Below are 24,724 nucleotides of genomic sequence, written 5' to 3' on the forward strand. Positions count from 1 at the left end.
CTTAGGTAGTCTCCAAAGTGGAGGCTGTAAAAGGAGACCACCAATGGGACGAGAGAGCTAGCATGGCAAAAAGACAGTAAGCATGAAAACGCTCCAGGTCCATGGTGAAAAAACCTGATGGCAAAATATGGAAGAGTCAGAAGCGTATTGACCACATTTAGGTCAGATGCGGCTAGGCAGCACAATGGATAGGGTATCTGACTTGGAGTTAGAAAGACCTGAGTTCAAATCCAGCTTCAGATACTTGCCTGCTGTATAACCCTGGACAAGTCACTTAACCTCTATTTGCCTCAGTTTCCTCATCTGTAAGATAGGGATAATAAGAGTACTTAGCTCCCAGGATTGTTGTATGGAACAAATGAGATAGTCATTGTAAAGCCTCTGGCACATAGTAGGTTCTATATAAATATTAGCAATTGTTATTATATCCAAAAAATGTATCTCTTATTCTGGAATAACTTGCATTTGTTTCTTTGAAACATTGTTGCTTCATGTTACTCATAAGCTTTAGGTTCTTCATTGAGTCCGTGTGTGTGTACACATGTGTGTATTGTCTCCCCAAACTAGCCTGTAAATTCTTACAGGACCAGAACTGGTGGACTAGCAGTCAATGGGCCTGGCAAGTTTTTTTCCTTCCCTAGATCTGATTTTCCTCTTCCATAAGATAAAAAGGTTGGCCTGATTTCCAAGTGTTCTTGCAATTAATTCTATTCTAACATTCTGGAATTCTGATTTGTAGAATTAGCTAATTTTCAAGGTATAAATGCTCACACTGAAAATGTAACAATCAGCTCACCAAAGAAGGTGAACATCAGGTGGGTATTACAAACTAAGGAAAAGTGGGTTAGACTTACAAGGCCAAGTGAATGTCCTCAGTGAAAGGATAAGAACCTGTAAACCAGAGTCAAATGTACATGCTTGTATTAATGGGGCAAATGAAAATGCTGAAAAGGATTGTGTCCCTTTTTCTTTTGAGTCACATCACTGGCCCACTGAACTGTCAGTTAGCACTTGGGCTGCCAGCAATGTCCTAACAAACCAATAAAAATCATAGCACCAGTTTGAAGGTGTGTGTGATTAAGGAAATTTATGGTTCAGATGCGCACCTACAATAAGACACATTTGAGAAGAAGAAGCTGGATATTTTATTGATTTACAAAAAAGGCAAAAATGCATGAACAGTTTAGAGCTATAGCAGAAATAATTAATATAACCTAGTACTAATATAATTATAGCAATATTAATATAGATATAAGAGGAAATAGAAAAACATCACCAATTCAGCACCAACACCTGAATTTTCTCAGCTGGGGAATCCTGGGATACAGCTTTCAGGGTCTAAATTGGGAGCAAGTAGTCCCAGGCAGAGCGTCCTCTCCATAGGTGAGATTCCAAGGACTCACACTAAGCAAGGAGAGTTTATAGGGACCTAGACAAAGAAGGCTTTTTGCCAACAGCTCCGCACACTGTTCCAAGCTGGTCAGGCACATGGCCATGGGAATACAGGTTTTGTCCATCAAGGAGATATCATATGGGGGCCACAAGATATAAGTTAATTAATCATATACTGGGAGGATTAGCCAAATCTTCCAAGTATTATCTATGTGTTCCAGGAGTGGCTAGTTCCCGGAACATTAATACATGGCCAACTCACATATGTTATATTCCTTGAAAGGTCACCAAAAGGACAGAGTGAACTTACTTTATTCAAGGGATATGAAATATTCCTTCATTTGGCCTTAAGGTCACGAAGGACTTAAGGTGACTGAATCAAGGGAGTAAAATTAGTATATATCCGTTTCATTAGAGTATACATGTAACAATTACAACAAAATAAAAACAGTAGTAATAGGAATAATAACAAAATAGGAATAGCAAGGCTATTAAAGTATTTAGTCGCAGTGGAGGATTTGAATAGAAAATCATACCAATGATGACTAGTATCAGAGGTTACTAAGTGTGAGACCTCAACTAGTTGTCCTGCAACTCTAAGTGTTTGTATATGATGTTTATTGAGCGCTCTTTGGTTTTTCTCTAATAGTTGCTGGAATTCAACAGAAGAATTTAAAATAGAGACTAAAGGTTCCAAAGATAAATACACGTAGGGTAGACGTAATAGTTTGGGTACCCAAGACAAAATAACATCATCCACTATCAGGGGAAAAGTAGAAATCACCCTGCCAATGGAGAAAACTCACATGTTGTATACAACCAGCAAATGGGGCTACTTGCCCTACAGAATACAAGTCAGTTTGATTGTTAAGAGACGAGGCAGATAGATTGAACAGATACTTCATGTAACAGAGAGAAATGGACATAGGATATAGAGCAAGATCACATAGCTTAGAGGAGTGTGAGAGAAGACAGGGCTCCATCTGTCTGGTCATCATCCCACACACCATTCCACTATTAGTTAAAGTACAGTCTTCTAAAGTATGAGTTACATTAGCTTGATCGATGTAATTTCCATATAAATGTGGCAAAGCAAAGTAATGATGCAATATAAAAGGAATTACATGATACTGACACATGGTAGTGCAATGTTGTACATTATAGTAATACATAGTCCCAGTACACCACATAGAGGTGCACTTAGCTTGAGTTTGCTGCTGAGATTTCCAATAAAGGTAGAAAGGGAACAGAGTTTTCCAAAGATCAGGGTCTCCACTCAGCAATAAACGTGGTGCATTTTCCTTTTGTATTAGAGTATACATATTCTGTAAAGAACATTGAGTCCAGTTAAACAGTGCTGTAGCATTAGTGTTAAAAGTTATTGAAGCTAAGGTTGAGTCATTAAAAACCTGTAGGAATTGGCTTTGGTATTTTAAAGTACGTTGATGGGGCAGGATCGTTGTGGGCAACCATTTGGCATTAACAGTAAGTGCTTGAGCTACATCCTGTCCAGCACTGTGCAGTCTGCTGGCCAGGGTCTCAAGATCTATAGAATTTACCGTACCCAAACCGGTTCCTGTCCCGCCAAGCAATGTATCATACCAGGTCCTTTTTATTCTGGCACAATTTGGTAATACAGGGAAGGATATGTTATTATTAACATTAATACACTGGGTCGTGTTGTTAATGCCCCAGGTTGTACAATTACTATTCAACTGATCCTTCATCACTTGAAAATGCCTATCAGGGGTGGTAGAATTTCTCCACTGTAAGGTTATTTGAGAGCCACCTGCCTGCAGTCGTGCTCCTGGGGTCCAGGCAAAATTTTCTGAGATGGTGTACAGCAATAGCCATATCCCTAAAAAACACTTTATTCACATAAAAAGACATGTATTAATGGGACATCATATAAGGTATCATCTCCTGAGTAACAAACCAGCACTGTATTATTTTTTCCCTCAGCTATGATTTCCGCGGCCTTAGGCCAGTCTGTAGGTTTATTTTTAACCCATGCCTTTGAGTCAATTGTCATATTGGTAGTACCAAATCCTCCCCTCCTGGCATCAGAAGATTCTGGTGTATGAACTTTGGCCCATTCAGGATTCAGGCAAGGGATAATAACTAGTTGGGCAACTCTCCTTCTATTGTATGATAAGGTTCAGTATCCAAATTTTGCAAAATTATTTTAATTTCTCCAACATAGTTGGAGTCAATTACTCCTCCTAATACACCTACTCCTAAAACAGCTAAACTTGATCAGGATAGTATCTGCCTATAATGGCAGTATTTTGAAGCTAGGGAGAAATGTGATTCCAGAATTGGGGCCCAAGTACATGCACCCAAGCACCCCATCATTCCCCCCTTAAATAGATGGGACCCAAAATCTTTCTGGGGTAAGGGACGAAGGTCTCAGATTCTGAAACTGCTTCATGCTGAGATTGGACTTAGAGCTTGCCCTGCCTTGAGAGGTCCCATTCAGGGGGTTGGTCCTTCAGTCAGTATCAGGAACATGATCCAGGTCCAGATAGTGATGTGTAATGGTCCCAGACAGAGGGTGATATACAGCCAGAACAGTCATCTGCAAGTGGAAGGAACTAAACCTGGAGGAGACAAAACTGGCAAGGAGATTAAGCAAACAAAGGCCAAAAAATGACCAGAAGGGGTTAAATATGGGTTGGTATCCTTTAGGTAGGGCCATCTCAAATCTGGTAGGGCTACTAATTATCAAATCAAGTTACAACACTTTTCTGTCTTCTGAAAATACTTCCCCACACTCTCTCAACATACTTAAACCATCTGAGACTGGTACAAAGGTATCCAGAGCAACTATCTGGAGACAAGAGCGGCTTGGATGACCCCCATTTGTCCCAAACCTTATCTGCCTTCTGTATTTTCAGAACCTTTATTTATCTTTCAAAATCTCTTGAGCCCATTATTCAGACTGCTTCACTCTCCTTTATATTTCTACCATAGACAAGATAGCTCACAAGTTATTACTCTTCACTAGTATAGCTGTATTGCCTTAAACAAAAGAGGTTTCTAACTTAAAGCTCACAACTGAGTAGATGTACATCATTGTTTCACAGGCTTGTTTATCTCTTCCTGATTATTCACTCTGGAAGGGAAACTTTAGAAATTAAGTTGTTGTTGTTGCTTACATATGATAAGTTCAAACACTAATTTTAACTCTTGCTTAGGCCATGGGATGACTAAAAATTCAGATCAAAATACCAAAATCTTTTCTGCTTTGTAGATCATTACATATTAATTTAGCAATACATTATCTTGAAAATGAAAATTTAGTAGGCCTTACATGAGAGATTTTTTCTTTTTAAAAAAAAATTCTTCTAAAAGTATTTCCTCTTCTTTTTAAAAAAACAGTTTAAATTTTATCCTGGTGTTAAGAGAGTCACTAAACTTTTATAAAGAAAATTAGTTGAAATTTTTTAAGGTGATGACTCTCTTTTTACTTTGAAGCAAAAATTAAACTTTAAAATTGAAGTTCATTAAAGCTGAGTTGTTATAAAGATGTCCTTAAGTAATATGAATTGCCAAAGTATTACAAACTAAATTCTTAGTTATTGCAGAATTCCTAGATATTACAAAATGTTTTAGTCAAAAAGGTATTGTAATGGAATCTCACATTGGTAACAGCAAGAGACTGATCACAGAAAAACATGACTGCTTTTAAAATCCTTTTAAACAATGGGAACATCTTAAGATGAGTCTTAAGCAGTTTACATAAATTTCTCCACATGTTCTAATTTTAGATAAGAAATAATATTTGATTTTCCAGTAAGATTATACAAAAGGGCTCACACATTTACTGACTACTTGCTCTGTTCATAGAAATTTGCTAGAGAAGGAAAAAAGCAAGGACATGTGACATACCAAATATGACAGGATAAAACATCCTTTATTCTGTTTGAATTCAGATAAGAGTGAAATTCTCCAATCATGCAGTATCTGTTTCATAGCTAGACTCAGGAATAGTCAGGTGGGAAACATTCCTTTTTAAAGGAACACAATGGGGAAACTGAGCCAGGGGGATCCCATCCTAGATTGAGGCTAGAATTGTCTCCTTGGCCTTTCCTTTCCAAATACAAACTTCACCTGTTAACAGTACAGGATCACATTCCCTCTGAGTAACTTGTGGCATTTCTCTCAGATACTGATTTAATGAGAACAACTACACCCAAATTCAAACTCAAAACAAAAATAGGTATGGTCCCAAATGCCTTTTATCTTAAATATCAAATTTCACCAATCACAGTTTAGAGCCAGATACAGTTACGTTTTTTTTTCTTATGGAGTTGCAATAAGTAATAAAGATTTACCAGGACTCACATACAAAAGGGATTCCATTTAACATCTTTCCTTCTCAAATTTAGAACTTGTCCTGATGTAAAAGCCAATTGTTAAAAATCCTTTCTATCTATTACAACTTCTGAGAAAGTCATATTCCTTGTTTAGGAACTACATAAGCCAAACAAGTTCTTTTCTTTCCATACACAGTAATCAATTAACAATTTTAGGCTTAGCATCAAAACAGTGACTCCAAATAACTTAGCTAACAATCTTACAACTTTTGTACGATAGCCAAATTGCTTTAGCTATAACTTCTTTAACAGGCAAAGGTGAAAATACCTGCTTTTCTAAATGGCAATTACAAAACATTATAAGGCAAGGTTAGCAGGACTCATAAAGTAACATAGCTGGTTTTACACAATTTTCCCAACATCTTTTAGTTTCAACAAAATTCAGATTAAAAATCACTCTATCTAACATTATTTCTGAATTAGAGTGGTCACTCAATTTTTACAATCTAAGAGAAATTCAGAAATACAATCTTAGAAATATAGTTTTAACACAACAATAACTTAAGGTGGTATTATTTACATTTCCATAAATTATTGATCTTATTACCTTTAGTAATTAAAACCACTTCAAAGTTAACAATTATATACCAGTCATTATGTTAAGAATCTTATAATCATTTTATCATTTTGATCCCATAACAACAACCATCATTATCTTTACTTTTACAAATCAGAAAACAGGTCAAACAGAGATAAAATACATTTTTGCAACTGAAACGGAGAAGTGAAGTTTACCAAGAGCAGAGAGGGTGATGATTCTTGTAGGCAAGCAGTCACCTGTAAGGGCTCTGCAGTTTTAAGTCTACTACCCCAGTCTTCACAGGGTCCTGTCCTTTTGCCACCGAGGAGTAGGGCAAATCTCCCCAATCCACCATATCTTGTTCAAATACTTTATTTGTCAAATTCTTCTTCAAAAATGGCATATTGTACTGTGAATCCTGTTTGTGACGCCAAAATGTGCGATTAAGGAAATTTATGGTTCAGATTCGCACCTACAATAAGACACATTTGAGAAGAAGAAGCTGGATATTTTACTGATTTACAGAAAAGGCAAATGCATGAACAGTTTAGAGCTATAGCAGAAATAATTAATATAACCTAGTACTAATGTAATTATAGCAATATTAATATAGATATAAGAGGAAATAGAAAAACATCACCAATTCAGCACCAACACTTGAATTTTCTCAGCTGGGGAATCCTGGGATACAGCTTTCAGGGTCTGAATTGGGAGCAAGTAGTCCCAGGCAGAGCATCCTCTACATGGGTGAGATTCCAAGGACTTACACTAAATAAGGGGATTTTATAGGGATCTAGACAAAGAAGGCTTTTTGCCAACAGCTCCGCACACTGTTCCAAGCTGGTCAGGCACATGGCCATGGGAATACAGGTTTTGTCCATCAAGGAGATATCATATGGGGGCCATAAGATATAAGTTAATTAATCATATACTGGGAGGATTAGCCAAATCTTCCAAGTATTATCTATGTGTTCCGGGAGTGGCTAGTTCCTGGAACATTAATACATGGCCAACTCACATGTGTTATATTCCTTGAGAGGTCACCAAAAGGACAGAGTGAACTTACTTTATTCAAGGGATATGAAATATTCCTTCAAATTGTCACTCCCCTACTTAAGAAGCTTCCTTGATCCCCTATGACTTCCAGGATCAAACACAGGCTCCTTTGTTTGACCTATGAAGCACAGTCTGACTCCAGACTTTGTTTTTTTTCCCAGCCAACGACCTATTACTTGCCCTCGGTTCTTTCTCCTCTCCAACCTTTGCACACCTCTTTGCACACCAGACTCAGCTGAAATCAGCCAGTGGTTCCCTGCCAGGGCCTTGGCTTACTTGCTGTTCTCCATGCACATCATTCTGTCACCTGCCTCAGTTCCTTTTTGTAGACTCTCTGAATGTTCTGCCCCTTTACCTCTGCCTCTTGAAGCCCTCTCACCTCAAGAACCACCTTCGCTGAGAGGCTATTCTTGGTGTCTCCCCTCCCCCCAGGGATTACAGCCATAATCACTCTCTTTCCCTGGTAATTATTTTGTTTTTATGTTGAATATATTTTGTACTTATTCCTTTGAAGACAGAGACCGGTTTCATTTTTGTCACTGTATCCCCTAGCGCCCAGCATAGGACTTGGCACACAATAGTGTCTGATAAATCCTTGCTGAATGGAATCCAATGGAATAGCTGGTTGGCCTAATGGTGATCAGCAGCTCTGCCCACTGATTGAACCCAAGGATTGTCTGGTTCTGACCAGCAGTCTGAAAAGGCAGGTCCTTTGAGCTCCCTCTCCCCACCTCATAATTAGCTGGGGAGGGAAAGAGGAGGCAACTAAGTGGTGCAGTGGATACAGTGTTGGACCTGGAGTCAGGAAGACCAGAGTTCAAATCTGGTCTCAGACACTTCCTAGCTGTGTGACCCTGGGCAAGTCACTTAACATGTCTGCCTCAATTTCCTCATCCATAAAATAAGGATGTATAAGATATCACCTACCTCTCAGGATTATTGTGAGGATCAAATGATATATTTGTAAAGTTCTTTACAAACTTTTAAGCATTATAGAAACGTAATTATTATTTTTCGCTATTATGAATAGCAATGGAAACAAAACCCTTGTACGCATGTATGTTCATCCTTTGTTACTGAAGAAGACCATGCCATCAGAGAAGTAATGACATGACTTGCACTTGACTTTGTTTTGAGTGAGGCAGGGCATTTCAGGTCACCAGCCTCACTTGTCCTCCAGAGCCATCTGAATCCAGTGACCAGATATTCATCAGGATGATTGGAGATGACCCAGAATGAGACAGTGGGGTTAAATGACTTGCCCAAGGTCACACAGCTAGTGAGTGTCAAGTGTCTGAGGTGAAATTTGAACTCAGGTCCTCCTGACTCCTGCACTGGTGCTCTATCCACTGTACCACCTAGCTGCCCGTGTACACATAAGCATGATGTAAAGGAAGGAACTCTGGGTCTGCAGTGAGAAGACCTAATTTCAGAAGATCATAGATTTAGAGCTGAAAGGGATTTTAGAGACCAACAACTCCAACTCCCTCATTTTACAGATAGGAAGACTAAGGCATGGAGAGATTGCTCAGGATCACACAGAGTCAGAGAGAATTCAAATTCAAGTCTTCCTGACACCCATATCCAGCACTCTATCTACCACGTCATCAGGCTGCCTCTGGTTCTGCCATTTAACTGTCTGTGTGACCTTGGGCAAGGCCTTTACCTCTCTGGGGCCCAGTTTCCAAAACTTAGAGAGGGTTGGACTAATCCTCTGAGATCCCTTGGAGCTCTAAATCTACAATTCCTTGATCCTTAGGGTAGAGTCTTTATAGTGGGATCACTGACTGGGTCAAAGGGTAAGAACAATTTTATGACTGTCATTATATATTGCTAGATGGTGAAAAAGCCAAACCTCAATGAAGGGTGACAAATTTACAACTGGCAAATATGCTATTGCTAAATTAAACAGGACAGACAAGGTTGTGAATGGAAATAGACATGGGGACTTGTGTAGGTGTGTAAGAGACAGCATGCCCAGGGAGCTAGGGGCCAGATTAAGTCAGTTAGTGGCTAAACATTAATTAAAGAATCTGGATTCTGCAAACTAATTTATGTCTTGGGGGATTGGCTTTTCCCTTAGTTTCAAACAGAGCTTGAAACATTCAAATCCTACCCATGTGGCTGAAGTAAGAAGCAAAGAGATTTTCCACATTTAGGCAAGAGAATATGGTGGCTCAATGCATTCTAAGAGACCAGATGTTGAGGCAGGGATTGGCCCAGTTTGGAATCCTAGAAACAACCAGCAGAACTGGGCTGGACAGAAACATGAGAGCACTGAAGGAGGGAGTCTGAGAAAACTATAATCAGATTTGCATCAGAAAAGTACAGCTTTCTAATCCACATAATAGATATTATCTCCACTGTAAATCAATAAATTGGCATTTGTTAATCAGGCTTCTTTGAGTTTGGTTATCATGAATCAACTTTTTAGGGCCTGATCACCCCCAGCACAAACTAAATAAGCCCTGTGAGGGAGGAGATGCGGACTCTCCTGCTCCTCAGGTTATATTAGATAAGTGACCCTTGTCTGGCCTCACTTAGACTAGATCAGTGGTTCTCAAAGTGAGGTCAAAGGACTCCTGGGGGTCCCACAAAGTCAAAAGTATTTGTTTAGTAACAGTAAGGTGTTTAGTTTCTAATGTAGTAAATACTGATAGATTTAACCCACATAAACAAAAGTTTTGTGTTTTTTTTAAAGTGTAAATGGGTCCCAAGACCCAAAAATTTGAAACCAGGGATTACTAACGGGATCATGGGATCAAAGGGTCATAGGATTTAGAGCTGAAAGGGACTTTGGAGTTCATCTAGTGCAAAGCTCAGTTCTTGAGCCTTTGAAGTCTTTTTCAGCCTTAATACTCCATGAATGAAATGGAGATTCTGAACCCACAAGGCTGAGGATCCAGAGTTAACTCTGACACACTTAAGTTCTACTGTCAGTCTTACACCCCAATGATTAGGCAGGCTCACCATTCAAATGAAGCTAAAATTCAGTAAGCTGTATAAACTGTCTCCTAACTTAACTCTTTTGCCAATGGGGCTTTTGATAGAGGAGAGGTACTGAAAGTGGGGTTCATTTTCTAGTATGGATTATATAATCCTATGAAATAGAGAGTACAAATTAATAATTATAACAATAGCATTTATATAGTTCTTTAAAGTTTGCAAAATGCTTTATAAATACTATCTCATTTGATCCTCACAACCACCCCAGGAAGTAAGTTCATCCTGTCTTACAGATGAGGAAATGGAGGCTTAATGTTATTGAATGACTTTCCCACTTGTCTGATATTTTTGGAGTCTTTTACTTTTTATATTTTATTTTTATTGATAAGTTGCTTCTATAGAATAATAACAGCTAGAATCTATAGTGTCTTAAGTTTTGCAAAGGGGTATATGTTATCTCATTTGGCTCTCACAACAATCCTGTGAGGTAGATCCTAATTTGTTGTTGGTTAGTCATTTTCAGTCATGTCTGACTCTCTGTGATCCCTTTTGGGGTTTTCTTGGCAAACATATTAGAGTGGTTCTCCAGCTCATTTTATAAATGAGAAAACTAAGGCCAACAGGGTTAAATGGCTTGCCCAGGGTCACATTGCTAGTAAATATCTGAGGCTGGATTCAAACTTAGGTCTTTCTGACTCTAGGCCTGGCACTTTATCCACTGTACCACCTAGCTGACCCAGGTTCTAATACTATCCTGATTTTACACACAAAGAAACTGAGGCTAAATGAGGTTAAATAAATTGCCCAGCATCACACAGGCAGTAAGCATCATCTGAGACTTTTGAATTCAGGTCTTCCTGATACCAGAGCCAACCTTCCTATCTACTATACTAACTAGCTGTCTTACATTATCTTTATTTCCAAATACTAACACTAGCCCCTTACCTCTCCCAGAGTGCTGTCCCTTAAAAAAGATTTTAAAAGAAAGAGGGGAAAGAGCAGTTTATCAAAACCAATTAACACCTCAACCATGTTGGATGCTCTATGTAATATTCCACACTCATAGTACCCCACCTCTGGAATGAGTAGTTATATTTTTCTCTACTACTCCTCCAGGCTTTACATTTGAGCAAGGGTTTTTACTCATAACTCATCTAGATTGGAAGTGTGTATATTATTTTATTATATCAATTAAACAATATTAAACATTTTATTACTGAAATAAATACATTATATATAATATAAATATATACAAAATAAATAACTAAATAATTATTTAAATTAAAAATTATTTTAATTTTGAAAAAGAAGGCAACTGAAGCTTAGAGAGATTATAATTTTTCCCTGGCACACATAGGTGCTTAATAAATATCTAGTGAATTGAATGATCAAGCAGCTAGTGAGCGGTATTTCTAGAATCTGACCCCAGGGCTTCTGAATTCAGGTACAGTATCTTTTCTTCTACATTAGCCTAACTTTTGAAAGTTTTAACTGAAGAAAACTTAGCAACATATTTCCATCCATTCTCTCCAGGAAATAAAAAATCTCTAACTGGAGGGTCCTTCACCAGTCACCTCCCACAGCAGATGACACCTGAGAAATCTGAGTTGCAAATACTGATATGTGGATTTACATAGAAGCTAAGCAGGACTAAAAATATGCCGAGTGTAGGTCCCTAGGAGCTGGACTTTGTGACACTGACTTAGGTTGGAGAAGAAGATTTATTCTCCCACTTAATACCCAGCTCTCCCTGGGCAAGACATGTAACTTAGGTCTTCATCTGTAAAATGATGACAATGGATTAGGTGGTCTCCAGAGTTCCATCTGGCTCTAAATCTATGATCCTGTGAAATACCATCAATTTCCAGGGGGACCATAGCTCTTAGGAAGAGCCAGGAAAAAAAAGAAACAAAAGATTTTCTTCCTCTCAATGCCAGTGACGAATGAATGAAAAGATATTTTTGAAGTTAACTATGCATCAAGCACTGTGCTAAGTTACAAAGAGAAAAAGGGAAACATTACTTGCTCTTAAAAAACTCACATCCTGGGGGGTGGAGCCAAGATGGCGGAGTAGAAAGATGCACATACGCTACCTCCGAACGCACTGCCCATAAAATACCTGTAGAGAAAAGAATCACCGGCGAATTCTGGAGCAGCAGAAGCCACAGAACAGAGTGGACAAGATTTCTGCTCCAGAGAGCCTGAAAACCTCTCGCAAAAGGTCCCTCGCGCCCCGGGCCAGAGCAGAGCCCAACCCTGCCTCAGCAGCACAGCACTGAAAGGAGCAGATCCGAGCAGGTTTCAGGGACGGGATCTCCAGCGGCCAGGCGGGTCCCTCCACCCACAGATGACAAGGGTCGGTGAGAAGGTCTCTTTGGCGGGTCGAGAGGGGAGTGGGGTGCCCCCATAGCTCAGGCCCCCTCGGGAGGCTGCAGCAGACCGGGGCTCCCCAAGCAGGCAGGACCCTGGATACATTGTTGAAGGTCTCTGCATAAACTCCCTGAGGGAACTGAGCCCGTGAGGTGGCCCTGCCCTGACTTGAACACCTGAACTTAATCTCACACTGAACAGCAGCCCTGCCCCCGTCCAAAGCCCTGAGGCTGGGAAAGCAGCATTTGAATCTCAGACCCCAAGTGCTGGCTGGGCAGATCTGGAGGTGAGGTGGGGGTGGAGAGGACACTCAGAAGTCAAGTCACTGGCTGGGAAAATGCCCAGAAAAGGGAAAAAAAATAAGACTATAGAAGGTTACTTTCTTGGTGAACAGGCATTTCCTCTCTTCCTTTCTGATGAGGAAGAACAATGCTTATCATCAGGAAAAAACGCAGAAGTCAAGGCTTCTGTATCCCAGACCACCTAATGGGCTCAGGCCATGGAAGAGCTCAAAAAGGATTTTGAAAATCAAGTTAGAGAGGTGAAGGAAAAACTGGGAAGAGAATTGAGTGACATGCAAGCAAAGCATGAAAAATAAGTAAACACCCTGCTAAAGGAGACCAAAAAAAATGCTGAAGAAAATAACACCTTGAAAAATAGCCTAACTCAATTGGCAAAAGAGGTTCAAAAAGCCAAAGAGGAGAAGAATGCTTTCAAAAGCAGAATTAGCCAAATGGAAAAGGAGATTCAAAAGCTCACTGAAGAAAATAGTTCTTTCAAAATTAGAATGGAACAGGTGGAGGCTAATGACTTTATGAGAAACCAGGAAATCACAAAGCAAAACCAAAAGAATGAAAAAATGGAAGATAACGTGAAATATCTCATTGGAAAAACAACTGACCTGGAGAATAGATCTAGGAGAGACAATTTAAAAATTATGGGCCTACCTGAAAGCCATGATCAAAAAAAGAGCCTAGATATCATCTTTCATGAAATTATCAAGGAAAACTGCCCTGATATTATAGAATCAGGGAGCAAAATAAATATTGAAAGAATCCACTGATCACCTCCTGAAAGAGATCCAAGAAAACAAACTCCTAGGAACATTGTGACCAAATTCCAGAGTTTCCTGGTCAAGGAGAAAATATTGCAAGCAGCTAGAAAGAAACAATTCAAGTATTGTGGAAATACAATCAGGATAACACAAGATCTAGCAGCTTCCACATTAAGGGATCGAAGGGCATGGAATAGGATATTCCAGAAGTCAAAGGAACTAGGACTAAAACCAAGAATCACCTACCCAGCAAAACTGAGTATAATACTTCAGGGGAAAAATTGGTCTTTCAATGAAATAGAGGACTTTCAAGCATTCTTGATGAAAAGACCAGAGCTGAAAAGAAAATTTCACTTTCAAACACAAGAATGAAGAGAAGCATGAAAAAGTAAATAGCAAAGAGAAGTCATAAGGGACTTTACTAAAGTTGAACTGTTTACATTCCTACATGGAAAGACAATATTTGTAACTCTTGAAACTATTCAGTATCTGGGTACTGGGTGGGATTACACACACACACACATGCACATGCACATGCACACACACATAGAGACAGAGTGCACAGAGTGAATTGAAGAGGATGGGATCATATCTTAAAAAAAATGAAATCAAGCAGTGAGAGAGAACTATATTGGGAGGAGAAAGGGAGAAATGGAATAGGGCAAAATATCTCTCATAAAAGAGGCAAGCAAAAGACTTATTAGTGGAGGTATAAAGAGGGGAGGTGAGAGAAAAACATGAAGTTTACTCTCATCACATTCCACTAAAGGAAGGAATAAAATGCACACTCATTTTGGTATGAAAACCTATCTTACAATACAGGAAAGTGGGGGATAAGGGGATAAGCGGGGGGGAGGGATGATGGAAGGGAGGGCATGGGGAAGAGGGAGCAATTTGAGGTCAACACTCATGCGGAGGGACAGGATCAAAAGACAGAACAGAAGTAATGGGGGACAGGATAGGATGGAGGGAAATATAATTAGTTCTTACACAACACTACTATCATGGAAGTCATTTGCAAAACTACACAGATTTGGCCTATATTGAATTGCTTGCCTTCCAAAGGGAAGGGGTGGGGAGGGAGGGAGGGCAGATTGGCAGACAGGGGCAATTAGAACGCTTGGTGTTTTGGGGTGGGGGGAGGGGACAAAAGGGGAGAAAATTTGGAACCCAAAATTTTGTGAAAATGAATGTTAAAAGTTAAATAAATTAATTAATTAAAAAAAAAAAGAAAGAAAGAAACTCACATCCTAATTGGGGGGAGACAACACCTGCAGCATGTCCCAAAAGTCTTAGTGCAGCTATGAGTTTAAAACTGAATATTCCCTGACACACTCATCCCACTGAAATTGCCCAGTTTCTCTGCTTTTCCTTTGTAATCTCTGGATTCTCAGGCCTATCTCTATCAGCATGGTCTCAGTTCTCATGACAACCCAGTATTCTAGAAGAGACAGAAAATTCTCTTCTTCTGGAACCCTATGTAGGGGTGCCTAGCACATCAAAGGAATTTGCTATTCTCCAGGCCTCCTGGCCTGCCACGTCTGGGGTTATTCTTATAGATTCAGGTTCTTGCAGGATGAATTAGGTTAGAAAGAGAAAGCAGAACTTAGGAACAGAACTTTTCTAGAATATTATATAGTGGGGTGCAGTCACAAAAGGGGCTGAGTTTGCGGTTAGAGTGTCTGGGCTTAGGTCTTGGCTCTGCTCCTTACCTGTGTGACCCTGGGAAGTCACTTAACCATTCTGGGCTTCATAGGATCCTATGTTTTAGAGCTAGAAGGACCTTAGTCCAAGCTCCTTATTTTACATATGAAGAAACAGGCCACGAAGTAAAACTGAGCATGGAATCTGGGTACTGGTTTCAAATCCAGTGCTCTTTCCTACTTCTTGGCCCCATGCAAAGTAAAGGCATTGGATCAGATGACCTCTAAGGTCTCTCCTGGTTCTAGGTCCCACGACCAAGGAGTATCATGGCACCATTAAGAACAGAATGGGCTTTTCTGCTCCAACTGGGTTGTTTCTTTCCCTGTTGAAAGGGAGAGGACCTGGGGTGAGCTGGCCCCCAGGGATCCTCTCTGATTTAAGGAGCTTGCAATGCTGAATCACTGCTTCTCCCTCCCTCTACCCACATGTCCTATGCTCTTCCAAGCCCTTTGCAGAGTGTTCAATTGAATTCAGTCCAGCAGAGGAGGGGGATGTCAACTTCACCATCTCCCAGAGACTTGAATTTCAGAGTCCTTCATTAAGAAAAGAAAAAACAAACATGCTGCAAGGTAGCTCCCAACAATGACATTATTACTATGATCCTGAGAGTGATGATATGAGCCAGATATCTTCGTTCCTGTGGTCTAATCTTCCTGCAATCACTGACCTCCTTTGTCTATTTACTCAATATTTCTGTCCTTATTAACCCTAACACTGCCTTCTGCCCATGGGGCAGCTAGGTGGTACAGTAGATAGAGCACTAGGGCAGGAGTCCAGGGCCCAACATGTAGGCAGTTGATACATTTTTGATTTATTGATTGATTCTATGACCACCCTCCTATCTACCATGTCACTTGGGGACGTCAACTTGTCTAAATATACACATAGGCCCTGGGCACTTAGCACTCTAACATCACTGACAGCCAAAGACACTGTACTCAATGCAGATGAAGTTGAATTGTAAGATGCAGCTTGGTAGGGGGGATAAAAATGAAACATGCATTTATTAAGCATGGACTATACAACCAGGAACTTTGCAAATATTATCCTATTTTATCCTCACAACAATTTTGGGAAGTAGGTACTATTATTATCCCCATTTTATAGTTGAGGGAACTGAGGTAGACAGAAATTAAATTATTTCCCCAGGGTCACACAGTTATAAGTGTTTGAAATTGTGTTTGAACTCATGACTTATTGATTGCCACCTAGCTGTCTTTGAAATACCGCACTTATATTCAGGGAGACCTGAGTATCAGAGGCAAATAGTGCCTCTGATACTCCTTAGCTCTATATCCCAATAGCAAGATATTACACCACTTTGAGCCTCACTTTTCCCATCTATTAAATGAGAGGGTTGACTTAGATCCTCCTGCCAGGTGGGTAACCTATCCTTCAGGTAATAAATAGAGTGCCACTGGAGTTTCTAGAGGGGGATGTAGCAGGAGGTTGATATGGTCAGACCTATGCTTAAGGGAGATCACTGTAAAAGCTGAGTGGAGAATGAACTGGAATGGGTAGAGACTTGAGGCAGGGAGACCAACCAGCAGATTATTGCTGTAGCGCAGGCATGAGGTGATGAGGACCTGAACTAAGGTGCTAGCAATGTCAGAGGAGTGATGTTGCCAAGTCAGAATTGAGAGGACTCAGCAACTGACTGGATACAGGGTAGGGTAGAAGGGGCAGTGAGAATGAGGAATGGAGGATTTGAGACTGAATAAGATATATTCAACCTCTGAGGAAGCTCAAGGAATCTGATTTCATACCAGGTCCAAGCCAGAAGACCCCTTGAGTTTTCAGAAAAGAAGCTGGGGTCTAGTGGAAAGTACATAGGACCTGGTGTCAGAGAGATCTGGGTTGGAATATGGTCTCTGAGATATAGTTATATAGAGATAGAAAGATAGATGAATGGATATAGATAGAAATGGAAAGACAGATATAGATGGATGGATAAATATAGATAGCAGAAAGGATAAATATAGATAGATATAGATGGAAAGATACATATAGATGGATGGATAGAAAGATACACACACACAAATGCAGGTTTTGGGTTTCCTAACATTCCCTAAGGTCCCATCTAGTTCTAAATAAATGATCCTCTGATCTGTCTGACTCAGGCAAGTGTTTCTCCTCTGGGCTCCAGTTTCCTCCTTTGTAAAATGAGTAGTAGACAGAGAATCTGAGTCAGAGTCAGGAAGACTTGGGTTCAGATCTCACCCCTGACATACTGGTTGTATGACCCTGATAAGGTTATATTGGAATCAGCTGAATTTTAGAGAGTCTGTTGCTAAATTTCCAGTGTGAATATTTATTTACACCTCAGAAATAAGGAAATGCTATAAGTCAGACTTGATTTCTCTTATTTTGTTGATTGTCTAGATTGAACAAAGTGATAGAAAAAATGTTAGTAACTCAGATTAAACCTAAAAGTGTGGCCCATGTACATTTTTTTCAGAGAATCATTTCCTAGCATACTCCTGGACCCTAGGCAAGTGACCCCAATCCCTTAGATCCCCTCCTCCCCCAACTCTCTGAGACTCAGATACAGAGCAAGTGCTGAACTCCTTTGGGAGAGGGAGTTTGCTTATGCAGTATTCCCTGTAGCAATAAAATCACATGTCCAGATCAAAAAGAAAAAGAAATACTTCAACCCAATGAATAGTCCTTCAGGTCCCTTCTATCTCTAAAATAAATGATCCTATCATTATCATTTCTGGATGACTTGAAACAAGTCCCTCCCCTCTCTGGGTTCCAATTTCCTCCTTTGTAAATTATATTCTTTTCATTATTATTATTTTACAAATATTTATCATCTCTCCCTCCCAACTGAACAATTAAGAAATGGAAGTCAAAACCCTCATCACAAATATGTATAATTCAGCAAAACAAATTCCTACATGGGCCATGTCCAAAAATACAGGATTCATTCTGCTTCTTGAGTTCATCATCTCTCTGTCAGGAGGTGGATGATATTTTTCACTTGTGGATTCCCAGGCAACTAAATGGGGTACTGGAAAGAGATCACTGGACTTGGACATGGAAGACCTGAGTTCAAATCCCTCCTCAGACACATTACTAGCTATTTGACTTCGGACAAATGACTTGACTTCCTCAGCCTTAGTTTCCCCATCTGTAAAACCAGAATAATAAAGGCACCTTTCTCACAGGGTTGTTGTGACTATCCAGTGATACCACCTGGATAACACTTTGCAGATGTTAAATCTATATATCAATGCCAGCTACTGTTATTACCATATAACCACCAAAGTCCTTTCCAATTCTGATCCAGTTCTGTTTTTCTTACTCCCCTTCCCTTACCCACTCAGACACAGATGAGGACCTACTTCTGAGGAAGAGATGGAGCATCATGGTCAAGGCCCTGGTTGCCATCACTCTGCTGATCAGTGGAATAGCCATAACAGTGTTTGTCATTTTTGAAGTCCCCTGTCCAGTAAGTTTGCTTCTTCTAATAGAACACTGGCCCATGTCTTTTGCCCATCATCCTCTCACAAATCCAGTGACACTACTCTGGAAAGATTGTGTCTCAAAGAAACCTTTGGAGGAGATAACACCGATTAACTCATTTTCTTTGAGTGGGGAGAAGGGGCTGAGGCATTGATGGTCAAATTATCATCCTTAACTGAGTCTCTTTTCTGCTTTCAGTGTGCATGTCCTGGAGCAAGGAAACTGTGTCGCTGTCAACAGTGGAGAAGACAGAAGAAAGATGGCATGAGTGGAGAGCCACAACCTAGGGCCACCAGAGACCCAATAACAGGAAAGCCTGAGAAGGAATGTTGCATATTTTTCATAATATTCCCAATTTGCATGGCAAGGACACCTCACAAGCTAATAGTATTTGGAGGGCTGTTACAAGGAAAGGGAGTTGGGGGGTGGGGAGGAGTCAGACCTCTCACCCCTGGCCCCAGAGGGCAGAACTAGGATCCATGGGCAGAAGTGGCAGGGATAGCTTGGAAGAGAAATATCCCAACAATGAGAGCAGTCCAGTAGTGGAGTAGGCTGTCTTAGGGAGGTCATTTGGGGTCCTCTTCCCAACCCGGAGGTCTTTAAGCAAAGGCTAGTTGGCTCTATTGGAGATGTCAGGGGGAGATTCTCAGCCAAGCACAGACTGCACTCAGTGGTCTTTGGGGTCCCTTTTCTAAACCTAAGATTCTGTGATACTGCCATTGTGGATGGCATACAGCTTTGAAAGTGGAGGACAAACACCAGTAAGGGCACCCAAGACCAAAATTCAAATCACACCCCCTATCACTTAATTGTGAGGTGGCCAGGGGTAAAGTGGATGGTGTGCTAGACCTAGAATCTGGAAAGACCTGAGTTCAAACCTTGACACGAGAGCAGCATGACCTCGGACAAGTCACTTAACCTTTCAGCCTCAATTTCTCCATCTGTAAAATGGAGAAAATAATGGCACCTTCCATATGAATCAAATGAGATAACATATTTGTGGTGTCTTGCAAACCTCAAAAACTAGCATTTGTTACTTGTCCATGTGATGCCTACCCTAGTTCTCAGTTTCCTCCTAAATGACCTATATGTCATTTAGAACTGCCTTCTTGGAGCTGTAGAGGTCTATGATCCTATGATCCTAAGAAGGCATGTTAGAGGCTGCTTTGTTAAGCAGCTTCCTTATTCCTGCTCCTTTCCCAAGCCACAGCTCCTTTCAGGGCTGTGTGTACTACTTGCTCCCTCTGGTGTCTGACACAAATAGTGCAGCTACCACAACCAGACTCACTTTTTGACATCACAGATTAAACTCCAGCTTCTTTCCAGAAGTAGACTCTACTTTTGACTACAAGGAAGATTTGGAGGAGAGACCAGACCCCTTCTTTCCCTTCCCTAAAGCATTGTCAGTATCACTGAGAACTGAAAATATTGGCATATCTAATACCCCAACTGCTTAAACAAATTGTGTATTCATTCATTGCTTTACTCATTTAACAAGCAGTTACTAAGTGTCAACTATATGCAACTAGATATACAAAGACAAAAAAAGAGAGTCCTATCTTCAAAGAGCTAACATTCTTGGATAATTTCAGGGACCCGAAGCCCTAAAAACTGGGGGAGGAGAGGGAAAGATTAAGAAAGCTCTTGAATAGGAGGTAGCACCTGGGCTGAGTCTTCAAGGATTTCCAAGAGAAAGAGCTAAAGTGAAAAAGACTTATGCAAAGAAAGGAATGAAAGCTGGAAATTCAGTGTCACACAGGAGGCCCATCTGGAATGGAAAATGTATTACAGGGAATCATTCCACACTTTGGTCTCCTGGAGCTTTCTCAGATGACCTGTTGGTGGCCAGGTGGTAATGATGACTCCTCCAGAAGCAGCTCTCAGCTTTGTATTGTGAATACACAATAGAGAACTTACCATCAGGAAGACCTGGGTTTGAATCCTGCCTTGGACCCTTATGAGCTGTGTGACCACAGACAAGTCATTTCACTTCTCATATTCCTCATCTTTGAAATGAGTATAAGAATGCCTGTAGACCCTTCCCTCACAGGACTGTTGCATGGTTCAGTTGAGATCACATGTATGAAGCCCTTTGCAAACCTTAATGTTCTATCTCGGTCAACAGTCAGTCAACAAGAATTTATTAAGTATCTACTGTGTGCCAGGCATTGTCCTAAGACTTGGGGATACAAAGTAAGGCAAAAACTGACCCAAAGAGTACAGTCTAATGAGAAAGATAATATGCAAGCAACTATGATGATGTTCCTGGGAGCATGATGGAGAAATCCAAAGGAGTGCAGTCAGGTGAAATTCCCACTTGGGTGGGAATAAGAGAATGGCTATCCACTAGGCTTAAAATCTACACTCTTTTTGATGATGTAGCTAGTTTGACCTAGGTCTTAATGCAGAAAATAAAATAAAGTCCTCATGGAATAGCATTTGGTTCCCCCTGAAATATCCCCCCCCCCGAATTAGCACAATTGCATTTACATGTATAGTAGAGATTTAGGGTTGACCGTTATAGGTATCCTGTGTGGGGCAATCTCTACTTGCTACTAGTTCATTTTCTTTATTCATTCCCATCCTAGTTTCTAAGATAATAAAGGGATATGCTTTACTATTGTTGACCTGAAAACTTGGTTAGAGAGAAAAGGCAACAGGCTAAATGCATACATTTTATGATTTAATTAATTAATCAATTCCCCATAAAGATAACAGTTACATAGCGCTATGGAGCCAGGATCAGAACTGGCTGACTTAGTACAGAAATTGACTGTCTTAAGTACATTTTGCCATGAGGAAGGAGTTCTCTTAGATAAACACATTGTAAACAAAGTGGCCTCAGTTGGGTTTTATGATCCCAAGCTATGGGCATCTTCTTTCCATAGCATGTCTCTGTGATTTAAGATAAGGAAAAAGTCCCATCACCCAGATAACAGACATCCTGTCCTAAACAGGCCTCTGAAGTTGTTTATCTTAACAAAGTTTGACAAAAGCTGAAGTTACAACCCCAAGGTATTTGTGTTTTTCTCTTAACACTGGGATGCTAGAAGAAGTGTCTGATAAGGGAGTCCCATTTGCCCATCAAAAGGCATCCTCTAAACAAAGGGGACTATTAGGTTCAGGCTCTTCTTTTTTTTTTTTTCTTTTTCTCTGTTTTCTTTTTTTTTTTAATGTTTAACAATCACTGCCATACAATTGAGATTTTATCCCCCCACACCTACCCTCCACTACCCCCCTCCCTCCCCACGACTGCATACAATTCTGTATAGGTTCTACATATACTTTCCTATTGAGTACATTTTCACTATAGTCATGCTATGTAGTCGGACTAAAATAAATGGAAGAAATCATATAACAAATCAAAACATGATTCACAAAAACATACACATACACAAACATGATCTGCTACATTCTGCGAATGACTTCCATATTTCTTTCTCTGAGTGTGGAAGGCATTTTGCCTTGAGAACCACCATTGGGATTTTTTTTTTTTAATTTTTAAGAGGTTCTTGCATTATTACGAAATTCCAAGTCTACCAGAAAAAACTCTCACACACTGTGGTCGTTGTTGTGCACAAAGTTCTCCTGGTTCTGCTCCTTTCACTCAGCATCAGGTCATATAAGTCCTTCCAGGCCTCTCTGAAGTCTTCTTGTTCCTCATTTCTTATGACACAATAGTACTAAAAATATGGAACGCTTCACGAATTTGCCTGTCATCCTTGCGCAGGGGCCATGCTAATCTTCTCTGTATCGTTCCAATTTTAGTATATGTGCTGCCGAAGCAAGCACGGTTCAGGCTCTTCTTAATTCAAACTTTGGACCTTATTAAAGTCTAAAATTTGTATTAAATATTATCACTATGCTGATATTAATTACTAAAATTATAACCTCTCAATTAATTAATTAGTTGGCTCTGAATCCCCACTCCAGTTTATTAAACTGGAGAAACTTCTTTTCCCATAAATATTTGTTCCTATAGCAGTTACAGATGCTACAGATACACACATATGTATATAATATTCTAATCTCCTAACCTTAAATAAATATCTATATTACTGACTATGCTATTTATGTAACAAATAATAAAGCAAAGATATAAATAATTACTTCCAATGTTGTCTATAAGAATGCTTACAACCAAAGTCACTTTTAACCATTATTACAACTGCTGATTTCTTCATTCTAGAAATACAGTTCCCAATATTTAGTTCTCTCAAGACATCAACTAGGTAACAAAGACTTTTATCTTTGTTATCTTTTTATCTTTATAAAAGTCTTTTATCAAGAATTTTTTTTAACTTAGTCTTTTCTCAAGATTTAAAAAAAATTTTTTTTTTTAAATTTTTCTCTACAAGGTAAATGTTAGACTCAGTTCTCTCAGGAAGTAAGTTCTCTTAGCCTTTTTCTGCCTCTGTCCTCTCTTCAGACATCACAGTTAAGTCTCTCCAGAATGGCAGCCTTTCACAGGTCCCCTCAAAGAATGACAATTAAACTACCATTATTCAAAATTCCATCTCCTCTTAACAATACAGTAATAGTATCTACACTCTCTATAAAAAAGTCTATTAAAATTGGTGTTAAATTTATATTATTAAATAAGTGTAAGTGAAGGAATATTTCATATCCCTTGAATAAAGTAAGTTCACTCTGTCCTTTTGGTGACCTCTCAAGGAACATAACATGCGCTAGTTGGCCATGCCTTAATGTTTTGGGAACTAGCCACTCCTGGAACACATAGATAATACTTGGAGGATCTGGCTAGTCCTCCCAGTATATGATTAATTAGCTTATATCTTGTGGCCCCCGTATGATATGTCCTTGATGAACAAACACCTGCATTCCCATGGCCATGTGCCTGACCAGCTTGGAACAGTGTGTGGAGCCGTTGGCAAAAAGCCTTCTTTGTCTAGATCCCTATAAAATCCCCTTATTTAGGGTAAGTCCTTGGAATCTCACCCATGTAGAGGATGCTCTGCCTGGGACTACTTGCTCCCAATTCAGACCCTGAAAGCTGTATCCTGGGATTCCCCAGCTGAGAACATTCAGGTGTTGGTGCTTCCCTGAATTGGTGATGTTTTTCTATTTCCTCTTATATCTATATTAATATTGCTATAATTATATTAATATTAGGCTATATTAATTATTTCTGCTGTAGCTCTAAACTGTTCATGCATTTGCCTTTTCTGTAAATCAATAAAATATCCAGCTTCTTCTTCTCAAATGTGTCTTATTGTAGGTGCGAATCTGAACCATAAATTTCCTTAATCATACATAATTGGACGAATCCGAACCCCTTTTGAAATCACAATACAGTAAGGTTAACTTTGTTTTAAATTTTGACTATAATAGCAAATGCCATACACTCTATGTTGGATCATTATAATATGATGCTCAGACAACAAAGTTATCTACTTAAAAAAATTGTTTTAAATTTTTTTCCCACTTAAATTATTTTTTTTAAATTGTGAGTTCTAAATTCTCTCCCTTCCTTTCCTCCCCACTCCTTGAGAAGGCAAACTATTTGATATAGTTTATTCACGTGCAGTCATGTGAAATGTATTTCCATATTTAGTCATATTGAAAAAGAAAACAACCAAAAAAACAAAGTTTTAAAAAGTATGCATTGATCTGCATTCATATTCCATCATTTCTTTCTTTGGAGATGGAGAGCATTTTTCATCATAAGTCCTTCAGAACTGTCTTGGATCACTGTCTTCCTGAGAACAGCTAAGTCATTCACAGACCATCATTATACTATATTGTTGTTATTATGTGCACTGTTCTCCTGAAGCAATGCTCACTTCATTTTGCATCAGTTCATGTAAGTCTTTT

At 39.6% G+C, this 24,724-nt stretch overlaps 1 protein-coding gene, 1 long non-coding RNA gene and 1 other non-coding gene across 4 annotated transcripts in view; 1 reads left to right on the forward strand and 2 right to left on the reverse strand.

Moving 5' to 3' along the window:
• C2H17orf78 (chromosome 2 C17orf78 homolog) overlaps nucleotides 1-24,113 on the forward strand; it is a 29,289-nt gene extending 5,176 nt beyond the window's left edge. Inside the window, exons 4-5 of the mRNA XM_072646958.1 lie at nucleotides 18,751-18,875; nucleotides 19,088-24,113. Of these exons, the coding sequence (XP_072503059.1) occupies nucleotides 18,751-18,875; nucleotides 19,088-19,363 (401 nt within the window). The 3' untranslated portion in view covers nucleotides 19,364-24,113. The remainder of the gene's footprint in view (nucleotides 1-18,750; nucleotides 18,876-19,087) is intronic.
• LOC140528796 (uncharacterized) lies at nucleotides 1,127-15,136 on the reverse strand. 2 transcript variants are annotated; one of them, XR_011975304.1, is made up of 2 exons: nucleotides 14,965-15,136; nucleotides 1,127-6,763 (listed from the first exon to the last, which is right to left on the reverse strand). It is a non-coding gene; the product is annotated as an uncharacterized lncRNA (long non-coding RNA). The 2 variants fall into 2 exon arrangements; XR_011975303.1 differs by lacking the exon at nucleotides 14,965-15,136 and adding an exon at nucleotides 6,932-8,194.
• LOC140530502 (U6 spliceosomal RNA) lies at nucleotides 22,575-22,681 on the reverse strand. The gene has a single exon (XR_011975940.1). It is a non-coding gene; the product is annotated as a U6 spliceosomal RNA (small nuclear RNA).
• Nucleotides 24,114-24,724: the final 611 nt, after the last annotated feature.

The sequence above is a fragment of the Notamacropus eugenii genome, chromosome 2 (assembly GCF_028372415.1).
Source record: "Notamacropus eugenii isolate mMacEug1 chromosome 2, mMacEug1.pri_v2, whole genome shotgun sequence".
Taxonomy (NCBI): Eukaryota; Metazoa; Chordata; class Mammalia; order Diprotodontia; family Macropodidae; genus Notamacropus; species Notamacropus eugenii.